At 42.9% G+C, this 23,726-nt stretch overlaps 1 protein-coding gene across 1 annotated transcript; it reads right to left on the bottom strand.

Annotated features, from left to right (window-relative positions):
* Positions 1–11,111: 11,111 nt before the first annotated feature.
* On the bottom strand, positions 11,112–22,335 carry Rtl9 (retrotransposon Gag like 9). The gene is made up of 3 exons (XM_021664475.2): positions 22,195–22,335; positions 12,697–16,768; positions 11,112–12,199 (listed from the first exon to the last, which is right to left on the bottom strand). Exons 2-3 carry the CDS (start codon positions 16,684–16,686, stop codon positions 12,083–12,085), a joined length of 4,107 nt encoding a protein of 1,368 aa, XP_021520150.1. The 5' UTR covers positions 16,687–16,768; positions 22,195–22,335; the 3' UTR covers positions 11,112–12,082.
* Between the last annotated feature and the right edge of the window lie 1,391 nt (positions 22,336–23,726).

Below are 23,726 nucleotides of genomic sequence, written 5' to 3'. Positions count from 1 at the left end.
AAGAACTGTAAGAGAATTGTGGCCACTTTGAGCTAGTGGGTAGAATCTGCCTTTCTTACTTAACTTTTTCCTCTGAATCTGAAAGGGCAATAGAACAGTTGAGGCTAGGGTGAAAAGTGAGATGCACATATTAACTGATAGATTCATTTAAAATATATGGTATATGCAAACAATGACATAATATTCCACTAAGAAAAAGAGAGGAGTAATGATACCCACTGCAATATACATGAACCCTGAAACCATTACACTCAATGAAAAAAGTCAGTCACAAACTATCTAGAAGATTCCACTAGTGTGTGATATTTAGAACAGATAAACATATAGAGACAAAAAACAGATGAATGGTTTCCAGAGACTGAAGGGAATAACAAATGAGGGAGCATATACCAAATGGGTGATGTATGGTATGTTAATTATATCTCAATGAAGCAATTGCTGAAAAAGTTTATCGTGGTAATGAGTCTGTCCATTTTATATTAACTTTCACGTCAGTGAAGAAACCATGAAAATTTTCACAGAAGTTGTCACAGACTGGGTTTTGTTCGTAACTCTTCCCAGCTCCTCCAAGTCCAGTCTACCTGTGGGTACTGGACCTTTGATATGGATGGTGAATAATCCAAGGATTTGTTAGAGAATCTGTTTCATGCACTTTGGTGGCAAGGCACTAAAACTGAAACTATCAAGAAGATAATAGCATGGTCTGTGCTTTGAAAACTGCACACTAATACACATAGCAGTCAGTGTTTTCAAATTTTAGTTTTATTTGCTGTGTGTGTGTGTGTGTGTGTGTGTGTGTGTGTGTGTGTGTTCATGTGCATGCCCACTTGTGATCCATGGTTCATATGTGGAGGTCAGGGGAGAATTTCTAGGAGTCAATTCTCTCTTGGTTTCTCAGAATCAAAATCAGGTCACCAGACTTATATGATAAGCACTTTATATCCTGAGCCCTTTCCCTAGGCTAGTCCATAATTTTAGTTAAAGGAGAAAACATCTTTGTTTTATTCTGACTTTTGGTGGCTAGTAGAGCCGTGTATATAGAAATAGAGGGTCATAGTTTCTTGGTCAGTCAGCCAAACTCTCCTTGCTGCACCACAGTGACCCTAGAAGGGACTGAGAGCTTATTGGAACACTGTTAAGGCCCTGCTTCTGTCAGCTGCCTCTACAGGTTGTCTCTTCTTAATTCAGTCTTCACTGTGCTTCTCCTGCCCCAGTTTGTTCAGCATTATTTTGAATTTTTATCAGGAAAAAAAATCCACTATAGATTACAGACCATCTTTATCACCTTGATGAAATGGAATCTGAGGACTTTTCATGTGTGTGTATTCTCCTCCAGTGTCACAACTAGAATAACCTTCCATAGGTGAAGGGTGGTATTAAAAGGCAAGAATACAGAGTATATAAACAATTAATAACTCTCTTTCCTTATTTGTCCCCTTACATGAGGGAAAGGTGAAAATGTCAGGAAAGTAAGTGCTGACAAAGAAGAGTCAGCACTTGGCATAACCATCAAAATCTCTCCTATCTGGGGTGTCCTGGGCCCAAGACTTACTTCCAGTCAATAAGAAGATTCCTAAGGGGAATATTTTAGCTTCCTTTGTAGCTTATAGCCCAGACCTGAGACTGCTCATTCTGAGGCTACACCAGACTGTGCACACTCCTGAGGCTAATGAGGTCCCACAGTGATTGATTTTATACCATTGAATATTGAAGGCATTCCCCAAATGGAGAGAACAATTCATATCTAGATCTACATTGAAGAAAAGGGGAAGCAGGATTACTTTTATTCAGAATTTCATTATTATAATCTTCAAATGTTGCCTGTTGTTCAGCAGCAAATTTGTTCAGTGAGTCCTCAGAGGAACCATCTGGCTAAAAGTAACAATGCTTCATGTATAGTGGTTTAGTTGTATAGGTATCTGGGGGCAGATTTCACATGTTCAAATCCCAGCCCTACTACTTTCTTTGTTTGGTAGCTTTGGGCTATGTGGTGGTTTAAATAAGAATGGCCCCGAGGTCTTTGAGTGACAGCAGTGCAAGATGGCAGCCACCACAGGCTCGGGAGTAAAAGTCTCTCAAAATTCATGACTGTTAAAAGAGCTGGCAGAAGGCCAGAAAGGAGTAGGTGACAGCACAGTTAGCAGGTATCTAAAGAACAGTGAAGAAGTAACACAAGATGGGCAAGGATGATTATTGACCCTCCAAGAACAATTTATGAAACCCAAATATACAACCTTAAAATGTGGGCCTAAATACCCAGAAGCACCTTCTCCTGAAAGATTTGTAACAAAGGTCAATAAGAGTGTCTTGAGTAGTTCAAATAGATTGGTGGATCCAAGCAGTGCTGGAGAAATAGCAGAATTCCCACACATCCTGCATGTACTACGATGCTTGATGATGTCAAAAGCGAACATGAGAGGAGATCTAAGATGGCAGTACATACCAAGCAGGGTATCTGAACAGCAGCTCAGCAGTGACAGCAATGTGACCATTAGGCCTTACTGTGGAAGTCAAAACCCCGACATCTGTGTTTCTCAGGTGAGAGGAGAATCCATGGGGATATTCGGAGGTCCATCTTCAGGCCACCTGGATAATACCTGAAAAAATTCTAGGGCTCCTGCCAGGCACTAACACAGCCTTAGGCCACCAGCCTAAACCCACCATTTGTGGATACCTTCCTTGATCCATCAGCGACTGTGCATAATGCTCCTACCCCACAGCTTTATGCTTCTATTTCTATGGATAACTTCCTAAGACCAGCGCCTGGTGGCTCAGACCTAGTGTGCTCATTCTCACCGCCTGTGGAGTGAATGCCTTTCTGTACTGAGTGTGAGGCTCCAAACCCGGATGCCCACTCTCACAGTCCTGTGGGCACCTACTGTGTAGTAGTGGCTCCTGGTTTCAAACCTGAGAGCCTACATTCACCATCTTGTGGACACCTTCCTGACCACAGTGGCTAGTACTGCTCACACTCATCACCCTATAGAAGGGATACTTTCTGGTACTGTGGGGGAGGTTCAGCTCCATTCTGCCTGCTCCCCACCTACCTGGTTCACCTGTGTCAGAATCAACCAGCACAGCACAGCACAGCACAGTGAACATAGCTGAGATGAGCTAGGCTCAGGACTCAAGTCCCATTCTCCACCATCGTAAGAAAGCCTGTGGTGCACTGGAGCAGCTATAGGCACAGAAAGCTATTCAGCAGCCACCGAGCAACCTGGCTCATGTAGGCCAGAAACAGCTAGCCCAGCACAGACAGAAAACCCAATGGAACTAAGCCAGGCACCTGACCCAAGTTCCATTGTCCTCCTCCCCAAGAAGGTGTGTGGGTACTAAAGCAGCTCTAGGCTCTGAGATCTTTCTGCCTGCTCACCAACAGCGTAACCCTCCTGGGTTGGAAACAACTAAACCAGGACAGCCAGTGAACCTGTTTTGCCTGATTTGCAAGACTCCCAAAAGACCACCAGGAGTCGAGTCCATTGCAAAACACACGAATATCTTTATTTGCAGCTCAAGCTGGGACTCTCACAGACACCAAGGCAATGGTATCCAGCCAAGAGCGCCAAACTCCAGATTGTGGGTGATTTATAGGTCCCAGTATCTCCCAGAACCCCCAAAGCTAGCCTGGCAAGCTTCTAGTGTTTAAAACAGAAAAGGAAAGGCTACAATTCAGAAACAGTTTGCTGTGGGAAGATGCCAAAACCATGAACAGTTCTGGCTTTCTTTGTTCTCTCACTTGTCAGGGGAAAACAGCCAGCCAACCATGGGTTAAGAGGGGACAATGAGCTCAGTCTGTGCTATTTCCAGGAGCAAAGCTATGAGTTGGAATGAGTTGGGGGCCATCCGGACTGGTTTCCTGGCAACACTATCTCTAAGGAGCAGCAAGGTCAGCTCTTCCCTGCAGTTGGCTGGATCCACCTAGAAGCATCAAGGTCAACTGGACTGATATGTTCTAAACTTTTTAGCTCAGTAACCCAAGAAACCTAATTTTTAAATCACTGGCCTCTCAAACCCAACAGAGATAAACCAGGCTTAGCAACCAGCTATCATTCACCACCATCTTAAGGAAGCCTGCGGGACACAGGAGCAGCTCTAAGCTCAGAGATCTTTTCACCTGTGCCCCAGCTACCTGGCATACCTGGGTCACACACAGTGAGTAAGCAGAGACAGTGAATCCACCATATACTACTTGAGACTCTAGAAACAAGTGGGCCAGGTCTGCAGCACAGGCTATAGGAACAATCAGACAAGGCTACAGACAACCAGAAGACTAGAGGCTGACTTAACAATACAGGCAACAAAAACTAGGACATTGTGGCTTCACAAGAATCTCCAAAAATCAACAGATATACTATTGCAACTGAAACACAGGAAAATGATCTTCAATCAATAATTATGTGGTTATTCAGGGAAAATAGAGAGGAAATGAACAAAAATAAATAGAGACCACATTCAAACAGATGAAGAAAATGTACAAGATATAAAAATGGAATTAGAATCAATAAAGAAAACACAAACAGAGAAAACTATGGAGTTGGAGAACTTAGCGAAAAGATCAGGAACCACAAGGTAAGAATGACCAACAGAATACAAGAGATGGAGGACAGAATCTCAGACACTGAAGATACAATTGCAGAAATTGATACATCTCTCAAAGAAAAAAATAAAATCAGAAATGTTCCAGACACAAAACATCCAAGAAATCAGGAAACCATGAAAAGAATAAACCCAAGAATAATAGGAACAGACAAAAAAGAAGACTCCAGGCTCCAAGGCCCAGAAAATATTTTCAACAAAATCATAGAAGAAAATTTTCCCAACCTTAAGAAAGAGATGCCCTTAAACATACAAGAGGCCTACAGAACACAAAATAGACTAGACCAGAAAAAGAAACTCCTCACATCACATAATAGTCAAAATATTAAATCAATAGAAATAAGAAAAAAAAATATTAAAAGCTGCAAGGGAAAAAGGCCAAGTAACATATAATGGCAAACCCATTAGAATCACACCTGACTTTTCAACAGAGACTATGAAAGCCAGAAGGGCCTGGACAGAAGTCATACAGACTCTAAGAGACCACAGATGCCAACCCAGGCTACTATACCCAGCAAAACTTTCAATCAACATAAATGGAGAAAACAAAATATTCCATAACACAAATTTAAACAACATAGATGCAGCAATCCAGCCCTACAGAAGATTCTAGAAGGAAAACTCCTATCTAACAAAGTCAACTACACCCAAGAAAACACAGGATAAAGATACCATCACAAAAAAGCAAAAGAAAACAAGCACACAACAAACACAATCACCACCCCTCCACAATAAATGGAACTAACAATCATTGGGCAATAATATCTATCACACATTGGTTTTCCAAGCAAATGGACCCAAGAAGCAAGCTAGAATAGCCATCTAATAAAACAGACTTTCAACCAAAATTAATCAAAAGTGGTGGAGAGGGACACCAGTCTCATCAGAGGAAAAATCCACCAGGAGGACATCACAATCCTGAACGTCTGTGCACCAAACACAAGGGTTCGTGCATTTGTCAAAGAAACATTAAAGCTTCAATCACACATTGGATCCAACACCTTAATAGTGGGAGACTTCAACACCTCACTCTCCCCAAGGGATAGATCATTAAAAGAAGCTAAACAGAGAAATAATGACACTTACACAGATCTTAAATCAAATGAATCTAACAGATGTCTACAAAACTTTTCACCCCAACACAAAAGAGTATACCTTCTTCTCAGTATGTCATGGAACCTTCTCCATAGTTGATCATATGGTTGGGCACAAAGCAAGCCTCAACAGATACAAGAAGATTAAAATTATCCCTTATATACTATCAGACCACCATAGACCCAGGCGAGCTCTGTGTTACAGTGTTTTCAGATTGGTGGACCTGGCTTACTGGCTCATTGCCATGTTCCCCACTCTGTTCATGACCACTAAATGTTGGGGAAAAAAATGTCCCCTACAGGCTCATATATTTGAATGTTTAGTCACTAGGGAGTGGAATTCTTTGAAAGGATTATAAAGATTAGGAGGTGTGGCCTTCTTGGTGGAAGTGTGTCACTGGGGTTGGGCTTTGAGTTTTCAAAAGCCCACCCAGCCCCACTATCTCTCTCTGCCTGCTGCCTACAGATCAGGATACAGATCTCAAAGCTTCTTATCCATAACCATGTTTGCTTGTGTGCTGCTATGCTTCCTTCTATGCTGATAATGGATTAAACTATAAACAATTCCCAATTCAATGTTTTTTTTTTTTTTTTCATTTTTTTAAGACAGGGTTTTTCTGTGACTCCTTGGCTACCCTGGAACTCACTCTGTAGACCAGGCTGACCTTGAATTCACAAAGATCCACCTGCCTCTGCCTCCCAAGTACTAGGATCAAAGGTGTGTACCACCATGCCTGGCCTAAATGTTTCTTAAGAGTTGCTGTGACCTCCCCTATCAGTGGACTTGGGGAGGGGCATGCATGAAGAACGGAGAGGGAGGGTGGGGTCGGGAGAGGAGGAGGGAGGGGCTTATGGGGGGAATACAAAGTGAATAAAGTGTAAAAAATATTAAAAAAAAAGAGTTGCTGTAATCATGGTGCCTCTTCACAGCAATAGAAAATTACTAAGACAGGCCAGTTATTTAACTTTTCTGTGCCTAATGTTCCTAGCCTATGAAATAAGTTCAGTGTAGCCCCCTGATTCTAAAAGTTATGTTGTTTTGTTTTGTTTTGTTTCACAAATACCTAAAGCCAAAATTGTCCAAAGAAGTTGTGTTAGACTTTTCATTGTTATGATAAAGCAACTGGCATAAACAAATTAAAATGAAGAAAGATTTACTTTGGCTCACAATTTCAGAGGTTTCAGTTCATGGATCACTGGATTAGTAGTTTCTAGATAATATTGACATGAAACATCATGGCTGAAGGGTGTGGTAGAGCAAAATTGTTTAACTCCTGGTATACAAGAAACAGAAAGAGACAGACCAGAGGGAACCAAAGCAAAATGGAGTTTCTCCTGACGTACTTTCTCCTATATAGCCAGACCTCTAAAATTTACAGTGCCTCCCAAAATAGTGCTTCCGGCTGCTGACCAAGTTTTCAACATCAGAGCTTATATATAAGGGTCATTTCAGATGTTAACTGAATGTTAGCTGGACATCAGCACTATTTAAACCTCTCATTATTTGATATGTCCCAGAATTCATCTCCTCAGTTCCAGCAGGTTTTTGTGTTTTCTTCTGCAGCTGGAGTGGGGTCAGGTAGATATCTTGCATGTTCATATAGCCAGCTGAACTCCACAAGGCAGTCAGTGTATCAGTCAAAGAACAACAAGCAGGGCAATTCCACTGGTATCCTCCCCCAAAGAACTGCAGAAAATTCTCAAGGAATGGAGGTGAGGGCAGGGGCTGGCGATATCTGAGTTCTCTTTGCTTATTTTTTTACCCATGGGTCAGCGAGGAGTACAAAAACATGGACCACAATTTTTTTCAGCTGACAAAAATGGTTCAAAGTACTTGGATATATGATAGCCTAGCTCCATAAAGCTGCTGACTGGCTCTTGAAACATTTCTAAATTTAGCTGTTAGGTTAGGTGGACAAGGAACTGAGCTCTGACAGAATGTGATTGGCCTTCATCAGTTCCATTTATCTCTAGTGAGAAGAAAAAAGCAAAAGGAAGATGAGTGGCTGAGGGAGAGAACTGAAGAATTTCCATTGCTGTCCATTATCGTGATCATAAGAAAATGAGTTTCATTTTGAAGAAATTTTCCTTCCTGTATGCATTTTACAGGCCTGAGTTGTGACTTCTATAACCTACTTTTTTTTTCTGGTAGATTTTTGCTTGCTTCTCTGAGGTAAAAGCAACCCTAACTAAACATGAATATCTATACTCTACTTGGGTCTGGACTGAATCAGATGTGAGGCAATGAACAAATGAGGATGAAATCTGGGTCTTCTGGGGCTGATATTTTTCCCTGCCTGGAGTTTGTGTTGTCCAACTTGCTGTTACCCTTTTCTCCCTGAGGCAACAGTTTGAGGCATCCCCTAGAGCCAGAGTCTCATGTACCATGCTAAGGGGCGACCAAGGTATCTGCTAGGCCTGAAAATAATTTTCCTCTTCATGGAATTAGAGCTAATGTTTAGGGTAATGGAGCAACAGGCTTAGTGAGCCTTTAGGGTCTGCCTTGGTGTTCCTTCCACCACACAAGATCATTTGGCTGACCAGTCTCCTGGACTAGTATACCAGGAAACCCAGATGCCTCTGACCCTTTCCTCCATTCTACCTCCAAATTGTCACCAATCTACCTTTATAAAATGTTTCAAATTTTATCATTCCTTCTATTTCTAAAATATCTTTGAATACTATACTAATTATTACTGAACAGATAAATTGGTCCTACTTATATCAAATTCTCCCATTTTCCTGTTTCTTGACTTCAAGTCATCATACTAATCTCATTTAAATGTGTTCTTGCAGAGGCTGTAGAGATGGCTCACAGGTTATGAGCACTGGCTGTTCTCCCAAAGATTCTGAGTTCAATTTTCAGCAACCACATGGTAGCTCACAATCATCTATAATGAGATCTGGTGCCCTTTTCTGGTGTACAGGCACACATGCAGGCAGAATAAAGTATAAACAATAAATTTTAAAACTTTTAAAAAATTGCCACTTTTGATGTGAATTGATGGACTAAGATCAGAAAGGAGAGGAGAACCTCCCCTATCAGTGGACTTGGGGAGTGGCATGCATGCAGAGGGAGGAGGGAGGGTGGGATTGGGAGGGGAGGAGGGAGGGGCTTATGGGGTGATGCAGAATGAATAAAGTGTAATTGATGAAAAATTAAAAAAAAAGGGAAAAAAGAAAAGATAATTTAAGAACCTTAAATGACTTTCAAAAGTGGAGGAAAACATGGAGTTAGTCAATTTACATGGAGCACGTCTCGCCCCTGGGGGCAATGGTCTCCTGAACCTACTCAGACCTCAGAAACCACCACTGCTAGTTCTAGAACTGATGCAGGATGTTCCAACGAGGGGGTTAAGGCTTCTCATAATATTTCCTATAAGCCCACACCTGTTTGTTTATATCCCCCATTTTTATTCATTATTAGCCAGATAGAGCCAAGTAATTGTGGTAATGATACTTGCTTTTTTGCCCAATGCCAGAATGCTAGTGAATTTAGGTATGCCCTGGTTACTCGCATGCCTCTCTGGGTGCCTGGGCCCGCTGATGCCCCTCACGCTATGACTCTCTTCAGACAGAAAAGGGATCTTGGAATTACAGCCGCCATTGTTACTGCCATCTCATTGGCGGCTGTTGGAGCTACCACCGCGGCATTAGCCATGAGTCATACTATGCAGACTGCTCAGACCCTAAATAATCTTTTAGCCAATGTAGCTCATGCTTTAGATGTAGAAAAAGGAATTAATGCTCAACTAAAAGGAGGCTTGATGGTGTTCAATCAGAGGATTGACCTCGTGCAGGAGCAAATTGATACCCAATGGCAAATCGCTCAACTTGGCTGTCAATGGAAGTATGCTGGACTTTGTGTCACTAGCATACAACATGAGAATTTTCCCTGTGCTGCAAATCTGTCTAAACAATTGTCTAGCTATATTTTAGGTAATTGGATTGAAGAATTCGATACTATGATGGAACAGCTGAGAGTGGCCATTGTTACGGCAAATTCTACCAGAGTGGATGCAGGACTAGCCACAGGATTATCATCATGGATTACTGCAGCCATGAATCATCTGAAGGAATGGGCGGGCATGGGAGCGTTAGCAGGCCTTCTGGTGTTGGTCTCCTTGGTTTGCCCGTGGTGTATATGCAAGATTAAAGTCTCACAACAGCGTAATGCAGCCATGATCATTCAGGCCTTTACAGCCATTGAAGCAGGACAGTCTCCCCAAGCATGGTTGGCTACCATAAAAAGCTGAAATGTTATGCTCAGGATGCGAGGCTAAGCACTGCACCCAGGGTCAGCCGCTTTCGACCCAGAGAAGAGCATGTCTGATTGCATGCGGGTTGATGCCCCAGGTCCCACCTCTGAGAAAAAGGTATCGGTCGGGTCTGATGCTCTTTGGGTGGATAACACCTAAATGAACATCAGTACAAAGTCCCAATTTATTTCTAATATCAGAGATCAGACCTCTACTCTTGCCTGATGCATCTAAAACAAAAAGGGGGAACTGTAGAGAGCTGCGTAATGCCGAGCCTTAAAGATGGATCTGGTTTCTGCCTTCCACCTTCCCGATGGTGAGTGCTCTCTGTCACGAACAACTCCATATTTGGCTAAGGCTGAGGATCTGGCTTGCTTCCTTGTATGTGGACCTATCTGTATTGCCCACGAGGCACGCTGGGGTTGGCTACCCAGAGGCTATTTTAAGCTGTGGGCTGGCTTTCCCCAGGGTCAGAAGATTGTTCAAGGTTCCTGAATAAACTGCATTGAGAAAAACAAAAACAAAAACAAAAAAAACAAAAACAAAAAACAAAAACAAAAACAAAAAAAAGATCAGAAAGAAGGAGAGGAGAACCTCCCCTATCAGTGGACTTGGGGAGAGGCATGCATGCAGAAAGGGGGGAGGGTGGGACCGGGAGGGGAGGAGGGAGGTGCTTATGGGGGGATACAAAAGGAATAAAGTGTAATTAAGAAAAGTTAAATAAAAAAATTAAAAAAAAGAAAGAAAAAAAATTATTATAAAGGTGTTCTTGCTTGTTTTTCTCACCTACCTTAAATTTGGGTGGAATTTTAATATGGGAAAAAATCTTAACTATCACCAAAACAGTGGCCCACACTTCATGTTGAAAGAATTCAAGAGCTGGAAAGGTAGCTCAGAAGGTAAGAACATGTATCCCAAGCCTGAGTCTGATACCCAGTATCTACATGGTGGAAAAGGGAACTGAGCCCCAAAAATTATCTTCTTGCCCCTACATACATACTGTATATCTTCCTTCCCCCTCCACACACAAACACACAAAATACATAAGGCTAAAAAATTAAAGAACTCAAATAAATCAAATTCTAATTGGCATAATTAATTCATTTTTCACAGGTGATCTTTATTTTGATGATTACAAAGGCAATACATGCTTATTGCGGTGAATCTGGAAAGCACAGAGAACTGTAAAAAGAAAATAAAAAAACACCCATAACCCACCACCTGAAGGCAAACACTAATCATATTACGTTCTAACTACCTACACCTGTTTAGACACCAAGACCCTTATGAAGAGTGCCAGTCATAAAGCACAAAAGCCAAGGGGAGCAAGGGAAATTAACAACTGAGGGGGTCGCCCAGAGGTCATAGCTAGAGATTCCACACCAAAGAACAAACACCATAAGCAACAGATCAAGAGATCAGAAGCTAACAACACAAGAGCAAGTTAGGCTCACTGTAGGGAGATGGTGCTTGACAAGGATTTAGCCCAGTACTTGTCACATGGCACATTACCAACAATTGTTAGCCATTACTATCACTACTATTAATATTACGGGTCAAAATAAATGGTTCAAGATCAAGACTATAAACAGGGCAAAGGTTTTGGAGACCCATTTAGATACTATGAATTGGGGCATATAAGGGCAAGTCTCGTGATTTGAAAGGATGGTATAGGGGTGGATATCTCTCTGTGTATAGGCTCCCCTGCCAGGTGGAATGGGAGCAGGGTTTCCTCAAGTTTGCCTGATGACACATGGCAAGACATTCTAAGGTGTTTTGAGGTAGGATGTGATTTCTCCTGCCTAGACTTCTCCCTGGACCAAGAATTAGAACTGGCCTTGATGATGATATTGTTGTTGTTATTGATGATGATGATGATGATAATGATGGAAGTTCAAAGCCTCATACACCATACACTCTTAAAGTCCACACTGATTGTCAGGGCAGGTCACAGGCATGTAGGTGAATGAAAAGGTCAAGGCAACCAAAAAGGAGATAAAGTGGAATGCACCTGGAGGGGAAGGCTGGAGGGTAAAGGCAACAAGGTTTATGATGCAGTTGAATGAAATGGGTCCAGGAACCGGTCTTCCAGTTAGCAGCCAAGTCAGAAATCACATAAGATTCCAAGGAGTACTACTTATTGGTGGGGACCTTCGGATGGCCTGCACTCTGTCGAAGATGGTCATGAAGACTTTCTTGGGGGTCTCCATGTTCTTTCAAGTAGTAACAGCGTTTGGGAACATGTTGGTGCTGTGAGAAAGGGAGAAAAAGCATAAATAAGAACCATACTTTCAATGGCCAATTGCATTCTATTTTATTAAGTTCAGTGAGCTAGCAAGTCAAAGAACTTTGTAATGTATCAGATGTATAAAAAGTGTGGTCAAGTCTTAAGTTAATAAAATCCTCTGGTGAATTGAGTCCACAACATACCCAAGTCCATAAAAGAAGTCTCTCTCTTAGAACTGGACTTACAATAAACAGAGAGTTGGGGTTGACCCTACTGAATTTCCTTATGATCCAAAGCCTCCTCAGTAACCTGAATTAGCCATTGTTTCTGAAAATGGCAAATATAATCAAAATAACCATATCTATGCTCACTTGTAAAATTCTCCATTGGACTCTAGGAACTCAGTACCTCCATCTTGCCTCTTCCTTGATCCCACTTGAAAAACTATGGGTATTAATATCACATCACTACTTCCTCATTTTTATACTCAGAAACCATGAGCATATGTCCCCCTGATTACCTCATCAGTCTGCTGCTGAGAGTCCAGTTCATTCTCCATGGCCTCCTCATTGTTCCTCTTACAGGCTGTTGGCACAACTTGGTTTGAGTTGCCTGAGGAATCCTTCTCTCCAGCCAGCTGGCACTCAGTGTACAGAGACCTGTCTATCAGCTCCTTTAGGCTGCCGGCCACCTTCAGGAAGATACGGCCCATTTTGGTGGTAACAGCTTCTGAGAGTCCTTCCAGAAACCTGGTCCGTAGAATGGCATCAGACCAAGACAAGTGTCGGGCCAGCAGCAGGAAGTCAGTGGCATACTGCCTGACTGACTTCTGGCCCTGCTTAGGATGACAAAGAACAGCACTTAGGATGTCTATCTCAGACAAGGAGTCATACAAACCCTGTGATCTTCTCAAGAAAGATTTATTTTCACTGGAGAGGTGGTTTCCTAACTCCATCTGCAAGACAGACCACCTCTCTGCTGCCCCCAGATGAAGAGACACCAGAAATGCCATTTTCTCAGAATCATCCAGAAACCCCTTCATTTGTTTCTCTTCATCAATTTCCTCTGCATCTTCCTCCACAGAGGATGAGCCCCGTGCTGCTTCTTGCTCTTCTAAGAGGTAACAAAGTGCTGGGGTCAACATACCAAAGGATGGCACTTCCTTTGGTGGTGGGTTCTTTATTTCAGATGTTGTGCCAGGCATGTGTGGTGTGCTCTTTGATCCAGGGGCCGTGACTCTAATGTGAGAGGTAGATCCCTCTCCCAAGTCTGTGGCTTTGATATTCAGAGTGGGTGTCATTCCAAAGGTAGTTTGTTGTCTGGACATTGTTCCAGGTGCCAGCACCCTCATTAGTGGTGTAGACATCTCTCCAGAGGTTGGAGCTGTCATTTGAGGCATGGATATCCCTCCTGAGGCCGTAGCCCTCAGTAGTGGTATGGACGTCATTCCTGAACCTGAGGATCTCATAAGTGATGTAGACACTGCTGCAGAGGCGGGAACTCTCTGTGGGGGATTAGCTAGTCCCTCAGAAGTTGTTATTGTTGGCTGTGTCAAGGATGCAGCTCTAGACCTCATGACTTTGGCTTGTAGAGTTGACATTGTCCCGGAAGGCATGGTTTTCATTAGTGGCATAGACATCTCTCCAGAAGTCATAGGTGACACTAAAGGCATGGGCATGGTTCCAGAGGCTGAAACCCTCATTAGTGGCTTCAACATTTCTCCAGAGGTCATAGCTGCCATTTGTGCAGTGGACATAATTCCAGGGCCTACAGCCCTCTCTAATTCTGTGGCCACGGCTCCATCAGAGGGTCTCCTAAGTGTTGTAGACATGGCCAAAGAGGCTGATGCTCTGACTGGTGGTGGAGAGACCCCTGCAGTCACTGGAGCTCTCACTGGGAGTGGGCACATGTCTCCACAAGCTGTGGCCATCATTTGTGGTATGGACTTTCCTCTCGAAACTGGGGGCCTCGTCAGTGGAATGGATATCACTCCAGAATCTGTGGGTCTCAGGACTGGTGTGGGCTCTGATGCAGGGACTGAAACCTTCATAGGTAGTATGGGCATCATTCCTGAGGCTGTGGCTGTCATGTGTGGAGCTGATAATGTCCCGTAAACTGGGACTCTTGGAGGTGGAACTGTCTCTCCAGAAGCTGGAGGTCTCATTAGTAGCAGAGGACGCTCTCCAGAAGGTGGGGCTTTTATGAGCAATGTAGACATCTTCGAAGAGTCTGAGGCTCTTAGTAGGGGTGTGGACATTGTCCCAGAGCCCTGGGATCTCATCTGTATCTCTCCCAAGGTAACAGGTCTCATGAGTGATGTAGATACTTTTCCAGAGTCTTGAGTGTTTATTGCCTGACAAGGCATCTTCTCAGAGGTTGTGGCTCTCATTAATGATATGGATGTTGCTCCAGGACATGGGACTCTTGTCAGAGGCACTGACATGCCTCCAGAGGTGGTGGCTGTCATCTGTGATGTAGACATTGTTGCAGAAGCTGTGTCTCTCATTAGCAGTGTGGACATGCCTCCTGAGGCTGGATCAGTCATCTGTGGCATGGACAGAATTCCAGAAGCTGTGTCTCTCGTTAGTAATGTGGGCATTGCTCCAGAAGCTGCAGTTGTCATTTGCTGCATGAACATTCCAGAAGCTTTGGATGTCATTAGTGGCTTGGACAATGCTCCAGAGCCTGGAGCTCTCATCTGTGGCATGGATATCACTCCTGAGGCTGTGTCTCTCATTAACAGTGGGGATGCTGATCCAGAGGTTTCAGCAGTCATTAGTGGGGTAGACATTGCTCCAGAGGCTTTGGCTCTCATTTGTGGTGTGGATGTCAACCCTGAGGCTGTGGTTCTTGTTTGTGATGTGGACATTGGTCCAGAGACAGGAGCTCGAACTTTCTGTATGGACGCTGACCCAGAAGCTGGGACTGTTGATTGTGACACAGACATTATTTCAGAGGCTGTAGCTATAACTGGATGTGTGGACATTGTCCCCAAAGCTGAACCTCTCGTTCGCTGTGCAGAAACTGCCCCATTCGCTGTGGCCTTCATAAAGCCTATGGGCATTGATCCAGATGTTTTGGCCATTGTTAAATGTGTAGATATCGAACCAGAGGCTGTGGTTGACATTTGTTCCATGCACATTGCTCCAGGGCTTGTGGCAGGCATCAGCGGAGTGGACATTGATCCAGAGACAGGAACTGTCTTTTGTGATGTAGATGTATTTCCTGAGGCAGGGACTCTCACTAGTTGTATGGGCATTGCCCCTGTATCAGAAGCCCTCACCGGCACTGTGGACATCAGTCCAGTAGTGGGGACTCTTATTGGTGGAGCAGACACAATCTCAGAGTTGATATGTTGTGTTATATCTGGGGACATCACTCCAGAACTACATGCTGACATTAGTGGAGTAGGCATGACTGTGGAGGTGAGCGCTGTCATTAGCAGTGGGGACATTGCCTCAGCATCTGGGGCCAGCTTTGGTAATGTGGATATTTCTCCAGTATCTGGAATTGACAGCAGTGATGTGGACTTTGCTCCAGAGCCTGACACTGGCATAGTTACTGAAGACATGACTCCAGAGTCTGAGCCTGACATGAGCATAGTGGGTATTCCTTCAGAGTCTTGAGAGTTTGTTGGCTGGGTTGATGTTTCTCCAGAAGCTAGGGCTGACATTATCAGAGAGGATATCACTTCAGAGTCTGTGCCTGACATTAGCAGTGATGATATCTCTCCAGAAGCTAGAGCAGTCATTAGCACTTTGGACATTGCTTCTGTGTCCTCATCTGTAATTTGCAATGGGGACATTGCTTCAGAGCCTGGATCTATGGATATCACCCCAGGGTTCACATCTGGAAGTGCGGATATCTCATCAGGATCTGATCCTAGCACTAACGATGCCTCAGAGGATGAAGTACTCATTATAGGTGCAGATATTACTCCAGAGGATGGAACTGGCATTGCCAGTGGTGATACTTCTGCAGAATCTGGTGCTGCCATTAGTTCTGTGGACATTGTCCCAAAGTCAGGAATTGTCATCATCCCTGGGGACATTAACCCATAGTCTGAAGTAGACAACAATGGGGACAATGTTCCAGAATCTGAGGTTGGCATTAGCAGTGGAGACAGTGCTCCAGAGTCTGTAACTGGCATTAGAAGTGGAGACAGAGTTCCTGAATCTGAGGTTGGCATTACCAGTGGAGACAGTGTCCCGGTGTCTGAGGCTGACATCAGCGGTGGGGACAATGTGTCAGAGTGTGGTGCTCCCATGAGAGGTGTAGACAGACTATCAAAGCCTGGGGATGTCATCAGCTGCATAGATGTCCCTCTGGGATCTGTGGCTGAAGAAGAGACTATAGGCAACTGCAACTGAGAATGCAGGATTTGAACCTCTGCTCTGGTCTCTGTCATTGGTCTGGAGAAAGTTGCCCCCCTGTTTTGGGAGTCACTATTTTCCTCCCTCATCATATTGTTGAAACGTAATGAATGTAATGGTATTGACATATCTGCCATGGCTACACAGCAGGGTATCCGGATGGAGACTCTAATGTGTTGACATCAGGGGCCCTGATGAAACCCCACAAATCAATGAAATCTGTAAACAAGAAAGAAGTTTAAAGGTCAAAAGCCAATTTCAGAAATATATTCCAATGATTCATAGAGACCTGCTTTTGTGAGTTGCCATGTATATGGCTTTGAAGGTGGGTCTATCAGTTTGAAGAAACCATATTGCAAAAAATACCCTCAAAGCTGGAGCAATGATCCCTTCAACCTCTCTCTGTTCTAAACCAACCTAGTCAGTTACAAAGCAAGGCCTCCATGTTTATAAATGCCAATAGCAGGCTTCAGAGCTAGGGAAGCCCTGTCTCAAATGAGTCAGCAGCACCACCTTCTGGCCAATTACAAGAAGTTCAGGTTCTTTGGCAATGCTCTTCAAAGTCGAGTCAACCTAAGTACCAGTAGGCACCCTTTATTCCATGGTAAGTATTAGTTCCTTATGCTCATTGACTCTTACCAATGGTTTAACACAGATTTTACTACTATGATATCCGTGAATGTCTTTCTCAGGAAAAGTAGCATATTTACATTATCAATGACTAAGAATAGCATTCCACAAATTAAAACTTTGCTTACTATTTTCATCATTATCATTATTAATAACAGTCATCACTACAATACTATTTATTACTTACTGAGTAGGTTCATGGATAGCACCGAACTTTAACTGTACAGAATTTCGAACTGCCTATGATGTGCAGAACTTTGCAAAGCTAGTTGTACTTGGGTCCTAAGTATTATTATTCCCTTTATACCTGCTTTCTAAGATTAACAGGAGTTGAAGCTAAAATAGACTCATTGTGATGGTAGCACTGTAATTTTGTCTCTTCACCCCTTCCTTGGGATTGCTTGATTTTTGGTATCCCTGAGATTGCATGTCTGACATTCTAGATGAGAGATCACTGGCACCTTAGTCTACAGTATTCAGATATTTCAAGTTGCCCTGTAGATGCATAACATAAGATTAACATGTCCTCATAGCCTGATCATGCCCTAAAAAGACTATATTTGGGACAATGTCAAAGAAATCATCCATGTGCTTTCATAACTATTGGAACAATAACAGCAGAAATACCAACAACAAGCATTACTTGAGCATGCACTGGCTGGTACTTCTGCTAAGCAGTTTACCTGTCTCATATCATCTGACCCATACAGTAACCCTCAGAGATTCTTGGCAACCTTCCTCCTTATGGCTGGGTGAATGAAGGCTCACAGAAACTTGACCATTTGCATGTGGTTTGAGAGATTCTCAAGCCCAGCCAATACTTCAGGCCCTCTACTCCTCACTAATAGACTATAATGATTCACTTCTTCCCAACCTCGGTCCCATTAACTAGAAAACCCCAAGATAAGGTGTTATAAAAGAATCCTGCCCACATTTCAATTATCCTAATCTTAATTCATGCCATGGGAAAGATGAGCCAAAATAAAAGAAAATCAATCCTCCAACTCCACCTTCATCATCAAACAATCCCTGTGTGTAGCACAATTTTCCACGAGGAACAACTCAGAAAGATCTTACCTTACCAGTGACAGAGAAGAATGATAGTGTCTTTTGCACTGTATCTTTTTTGGTCTGACCAATTGACTTATATCCAGTGCCAGTTCACTACAGCAAGGCCCAATACCAACAGCTGTTCTCTGCAATCTCCCTTAGCTATTGCCTGCCACACACCCCTCTTGCCCGCCAGCCAGCTAGCTGGCCCGCCCACCAACTTCACTGCTCTTGACTTGCTAGTGCATGTTCTGGCTCTCAGGTCCCAGATTTCTGCCTCTATATAGCCTCTGACATTTGCCTCCGGCCACCTTTCCCTTGTCAGCCCTCCAGAAGCTCTACTTTAGCTCTTGGTCTCTGCAACCCAACCCCCTTACCCATAATACCACCAGCTTCACACCACTATGTCCACCTCTGACTACCCCAAAGAAAAGAGACTGTCACAACCAAAGAGATAAGCCAGAAAGTGTCCCACTCCAGAAATGAAACATGCGTGCTCTCTTCAACCAGGCAGGCGCAGCTCCTCTGAATCCTAGACAAGGCAGCTGGCCAAACCAAAAAGTGCTGGCTCAGTGTTAGAGGTAAGGACTGTGACTAAGGATCCAGAGAAACGCATCTGTGAAACACAAGGAAGTTTAAGGGTAGGAAAAGGAAGGAAAGAAGAGACTGAGGAGGAGGGGAGCTGGGAAGTGACGATCTTAATAGTGACCCATAGCCATGAGAATTTTTAAAAGCCAATATGTTGAAGTGTCAGAGACAAAGAGAAATCTGGTGGCCAATGTCCATCCTAAAAAATTTAGGATTCAACATGAGGCTCCATAGGTTTATAACACATAGTAAGAATGTCATACTTGCGCATACCCAGTGAGGACCACTCTCATATAAATAAGGGTGAAGCCTGCTTTCTAGACAGAGGGCATAGGTCAGAGTAGAAGTAAATAAAGGTCACCAGAACACTCTGTGTGTGTGTGTGTGTGTGTGTGTGTGTGTGTGTGTGTGTGTGTGTGTGTCTGTCTGTCTGTCTGTCTGTCTGTCTGTCTGTCTCTGTGTGTGTCTCTCTCTCTGTCTCTCTCTCTCATTTTTCCATACTGAGGATGAACTCAGGGCTATGTATATGCTACCTAAGCACTCTACTACTGAAACACACCCTCTGGCCCACTCCAGACTTTTAGAGTGGTACCACTTAAACACCCATTTAGTCTGGGGACAGAATTGACCATCACGCCCCAGACAGTCAAAGCCTTCAGGTGAAGTTCAAAAATCTTGGGTTATGGATTTAGAATTTGTGGACAGAGTCATTTAAAATTATCAACTAACAGTAACTCATCATAAGCACCAGATACTAAATGAGCCTGTGGGCTGAGAACACATCACATTTTTCAGGTTTCCCAGCAACACATGCAAGGTAGGCACCAATGCCATCCTAATTTTACAAATAAGGAAACAGGCTGGAAAAAGCTCCTGTGACCCAGATTGCAGATCTAGTCCTAATGAGAAAAAGGTGAGTTTGAGCCCTGATCAGTTTGCTTCTGAAATCATTTTCTGTTCACAATCCAGGAGCAGAAACACTCAAAATGCTCTACTCACTGCTGGATTTCCCTACCCTACCAAATAAGAAAACTTTCTTACCACAAGTGGTTAAATTGTAGCTGCAGCAGTGGTGATAATGGTGGCAGTCATAGTAAGAGCTTGCCTTCAATACTCTTCTCATATGTCAAAAATTGTGACTTCCTAAGTGTTATGTCTTTTGCTCTGCAATACAATTTGAGCCTAGAGCCTTGTAATTCCCAGTTTGCTGATACAGAAGTTGAGCTTCAACAGGTGTTATTGTTCAAATGTGAGATGTTCCACCACATGTTGGTGCATTTGAACACTTGGTCACTGGCAAGGGGGACTATTTTAGAAGACTGTGGAACATTTGGGATGTGAACCCTAGCTGGCGGGCATAGGAGACTGGTGGTAAGCTTTGGGGTTGACCTCTGTTCTCTATCCAGTCTTTCTCTCTGCTTCCTGATCCATCCACCTCTACATGCTGTGAGCTATTGATGCCCAGCCACCATGCTTATTAGGTAGGTGCTGATATCACCTTCATCATGCAAATGAGAAATCAAAAGCACAAAGATGTTAACCAGGTTTCTTAATGTCAGTCAGATACAGAGCTCAGTTATCATTAAGAACAACAAAAAAAAAATGGAAATAACCTGAATACCTGATATCAGAATACAACTGCTTAATGATTAAATGAGTCATGGTACAATTTAGCAACACCTAATGTGTCTATCAAGAATTAAAATCTAATATGGACTTATGAGATAATTTTAAAATAAAATAAATGTGTCTGTTTCTACACTGTGTGGCATTGTGCACACACATGTCATCCCAGAACACAAAAAACTGAGTCCATAGGATTGCAAATTGGAAACCACCTCTTAAAATGAGGTGTCTCAAAAGAAAGTCATAATTGTTTTAAATGTACATATTTTAATAACACTTTTGAAATCTTAATTACATTCCCCCAGAAAGTTAGCATAGAAGAGCATATCCAAATATTCACAGTGACCATAATTGAATGGCAGAATTACAAATTGCATGGTATTTTTATTTTCCTTTTCCTTATCTACCTTTTTCTTGTTTGTCTGAAGTTGCCCCATTATATTTATTTGCAAAGAAAAAGAAGTTAGTTTCCATTTTCAAACATGACTAATTCCCTATGAGTTTATGTCTAGCCCTTCCTAGTCCTCTGCATGCCCTCTCTAGGGAATCCCAAAATTCACTCACAAGCAACCTTTCTCCCCCAACAAGCTGAAAAGTTGCACCATTTGGACCTTTCCTTTTGAAGTTACCTCTAAAACAGTATTTTGGATGGTTTGCTATTATTCAGCTTTTCTTAGTTTATATTTAAAATGATTACTTCTAACTATTAGTTATGTTTAATACACAAGTAATCTAGGAATTTATTCCTAGGATTAAAAACTTGAAATCTCAGTACAGATAAAGTCCTGAGACTACTCCACCCTGCTTCCCCACAAGTCCCACTGCTCTGTCTGCTGAGAATTGGGTGTGTCTCCTTCCAAACTTTTTCTACTTGCAATGGCATTCAGAGTTTATATCATGCAATTGCTTGCAGAGCCCCAGTGTAGGCAAAAAGCTACAGCTGGAAAACCGTTCTGGCCACTCCAGGGACTCATGTTCTGGTCCACTGTGACCATCCTCATCAGCTTGCTTCTAAAAAGCCTACTGAGAGAAGGCTCTTGCAAATTCTGACCACTTGGGCATAGACTTCTGTTTTATTAAAGAGTCTCTAGAAGCACAGAAAAGGAAAGTCTCCTAAGGCAGAAAAAGTCCAGAAATTGCTACTTAACATCTCTCAGATCACTCCTGTCCCTCCCAATCTGTGTTGATCAATATGTCTAGGAGGTGTTGAGCTCCTGCCGCCTTGCAAGAGGTAATTGAGTTTGGGGGATTGCATGGCTAGCTGCACTGGGAAATCAGAATAAACAAGAGACTGTTCAATATGTCAACAAATAGCTTTCCAGCTGTTGAAATTAAGCTTGCCTCTAGATTCCCAACAATCTCTCCCCCAGCCCTAGTGAACACATACCCAGTAACCTGAAAACAGAGAAGCTTAAAGATCAAGTTCTAGTTTGGGGTACCCTACCTTCCCCCATCATTCAGGAGAGAAACATGCACACACAAACACACACACACACATACACACACACACACACAATTTTGCTCTCCATCAGCTTTAACACTTAAAATGCCCACTTGTTTCTTTGTAATTGAAGTGGTAGAGAGTGGCTAGCATTTACTAAGTTCTTGCTATGCCAGGAACTGTGTTAAACATTTTACATACATTACATTATTTTATTGCACAAAATACCAAAAAAAGTGGAGAAGTTACCCCCATTTTATAAATCAGCTAAGGATCTGAAGTAGAGAGAAATTAAGCTGCAGTAACTTACCTTGGCTCTTCCAGCTGAGAGGGAGTGAAGCTGGGCTTGTCACTCGAGTCTGTCTGACTCAGCCAGTGCTCTTAGCTCACAGGAGAGTCACACACTGTCTTCAAGTCTCTGAAGGGCTGTCATATGGAAGAGAGGGTAGGTGTGTTCTGGGTAGCTCCAAAGAAAAGGATTTGACTGTTAGTTGGGAATTATGCTTTCATTGGATGTGCTGCAAATTCCCCCAAACAACATGTATATGCATGTCCAAATCTATAGGGAAAAGAACATTATAAGAACAGCAAACGGAACTGCCTTACATTAGGTGCCGTCCTGAAGGATCTGTGGAATCAGAGAGAACAGGGGGAATATGAGAGGACTGCAAATGGGCAGTGTCCCAATTTTCTTAAATAAGGAAACTACATACCGGTGTACTGTAAACTCCAGAGCTGTAAGCGTGATGTCAATCCTTGGAGAAATTCTGCTGCAGATTATGAAGCAGGTAATTTGTAAGCACTTACGTGGTAAGTGGCATCAAGAGGCACCTAGAGGTACTCACAGGACTCTACAAATGAGACCAGGCTGCCAGACTACTTATAGCAATTGCAAAGTCCCAAAATTGAGGGACTGACACTGGGTTACTGGATTTTTTTTTCATTTTTTTCCAAGGAAAGGCATTAAAAAAAAAAAAACAACCTAAAATTATCATTTCCTAAAGAGAAAGAATTTTCTTTAAGACACCACAAGAAAAAGAAATAATCTCAGAATAAAAGACAGTCCTTCCAACACAATACATTTGTCTCCTTTTTACAAATCATTTACTACATAGTCCTCAGGCTTTCTCCGTGCAGGGAGATGGGGGACAGGACACACTGCTATAATATTCCTGGGGGACGGAAACTTGTCCAAGGACCTGCTTTAGGGAGTCACTCAGTTAAAACATTAACATATATGAGATCAAATACCTGTAAGACAGAAGTCTTTCTGGCCAGGAGAGAGAAGAATGTGACCTTAGCCTAAGTAAGGACATACGCATAGATAGAGAAAGTGTCCACAGGAACAAGTCACAAAAGGAAAAGTTGCCAAGTGGAAGAAAAGTCTTGCTGAGGTGGGACTTAGCCAAGAAATTTGATCTGTGCTACCCCTTGGACCATACAGCTCCCTTGTAGGAATTAGTGCCTGATACCATTAAGCATTTCTACCACAAATTAGTTTCTGACCTGATAGTCTCCAAGCAAGCTTCAAATTATTACGTGTCTTCCTGTGGCCGACTTTCTAACCACAGAATAATATAAAAGGGGCAAAATATCAGTGTCCAGAGCCAGGGGCTAGTTCTAGAAGGGCTCCTCTCCTGTTGCACATTTTTACATATGCTGTAAATAAAGGCACTGATGGGAATTCTTACACAATCTTTCTAGAACAGAGAAACCTAGCAGAAAGTCCCATAGTTTACAATATGTCTGTCTGCATTTGGTCATTTTTCTCTCATGATCTTTGCTGCCAGTTCACTGGGTTCCAGCAATTTGTGCCTCTCATGTAATATCCTGACAGACCAT

Source organism: Meriones unguiculatus, chromosome X (genome assembly GCF_030254825.1).
Source record: "Meriones unguiculatus strain TT.TT164.6M chromosome X, Bangor_MerUng_6.1, whole genome shotgun sequence".
Classification (NCBI taxonomy): Eukaryota; Metazoa; Chordata; class Mammalia; order Rodentia; family Muridae; genus Meriones; species Meriones unguiculatus.
The sequence above is the reverse complement of the archived record's forward strand: the minus strand, read 5'-3'. Positions and strand labels throughout refer to the sequence as shown.

Excerpts from the sequence above, each read along its gene's own strand:
- Rtl9 (XM_021664475.2), bottom strand. The coding sequence starts at position 16,686 with ATGGCAGATATGTCAATACCATTACATTCATTACGTTTCAACAATATG. Across the intron at positions 12,200-12,696 it reads CTCAGCAGCAGACTGATGAG|CACCAACATGTTCCCAAACG; the intron begins GTAATCAGGGGG and ends CCTTTCTCACAG.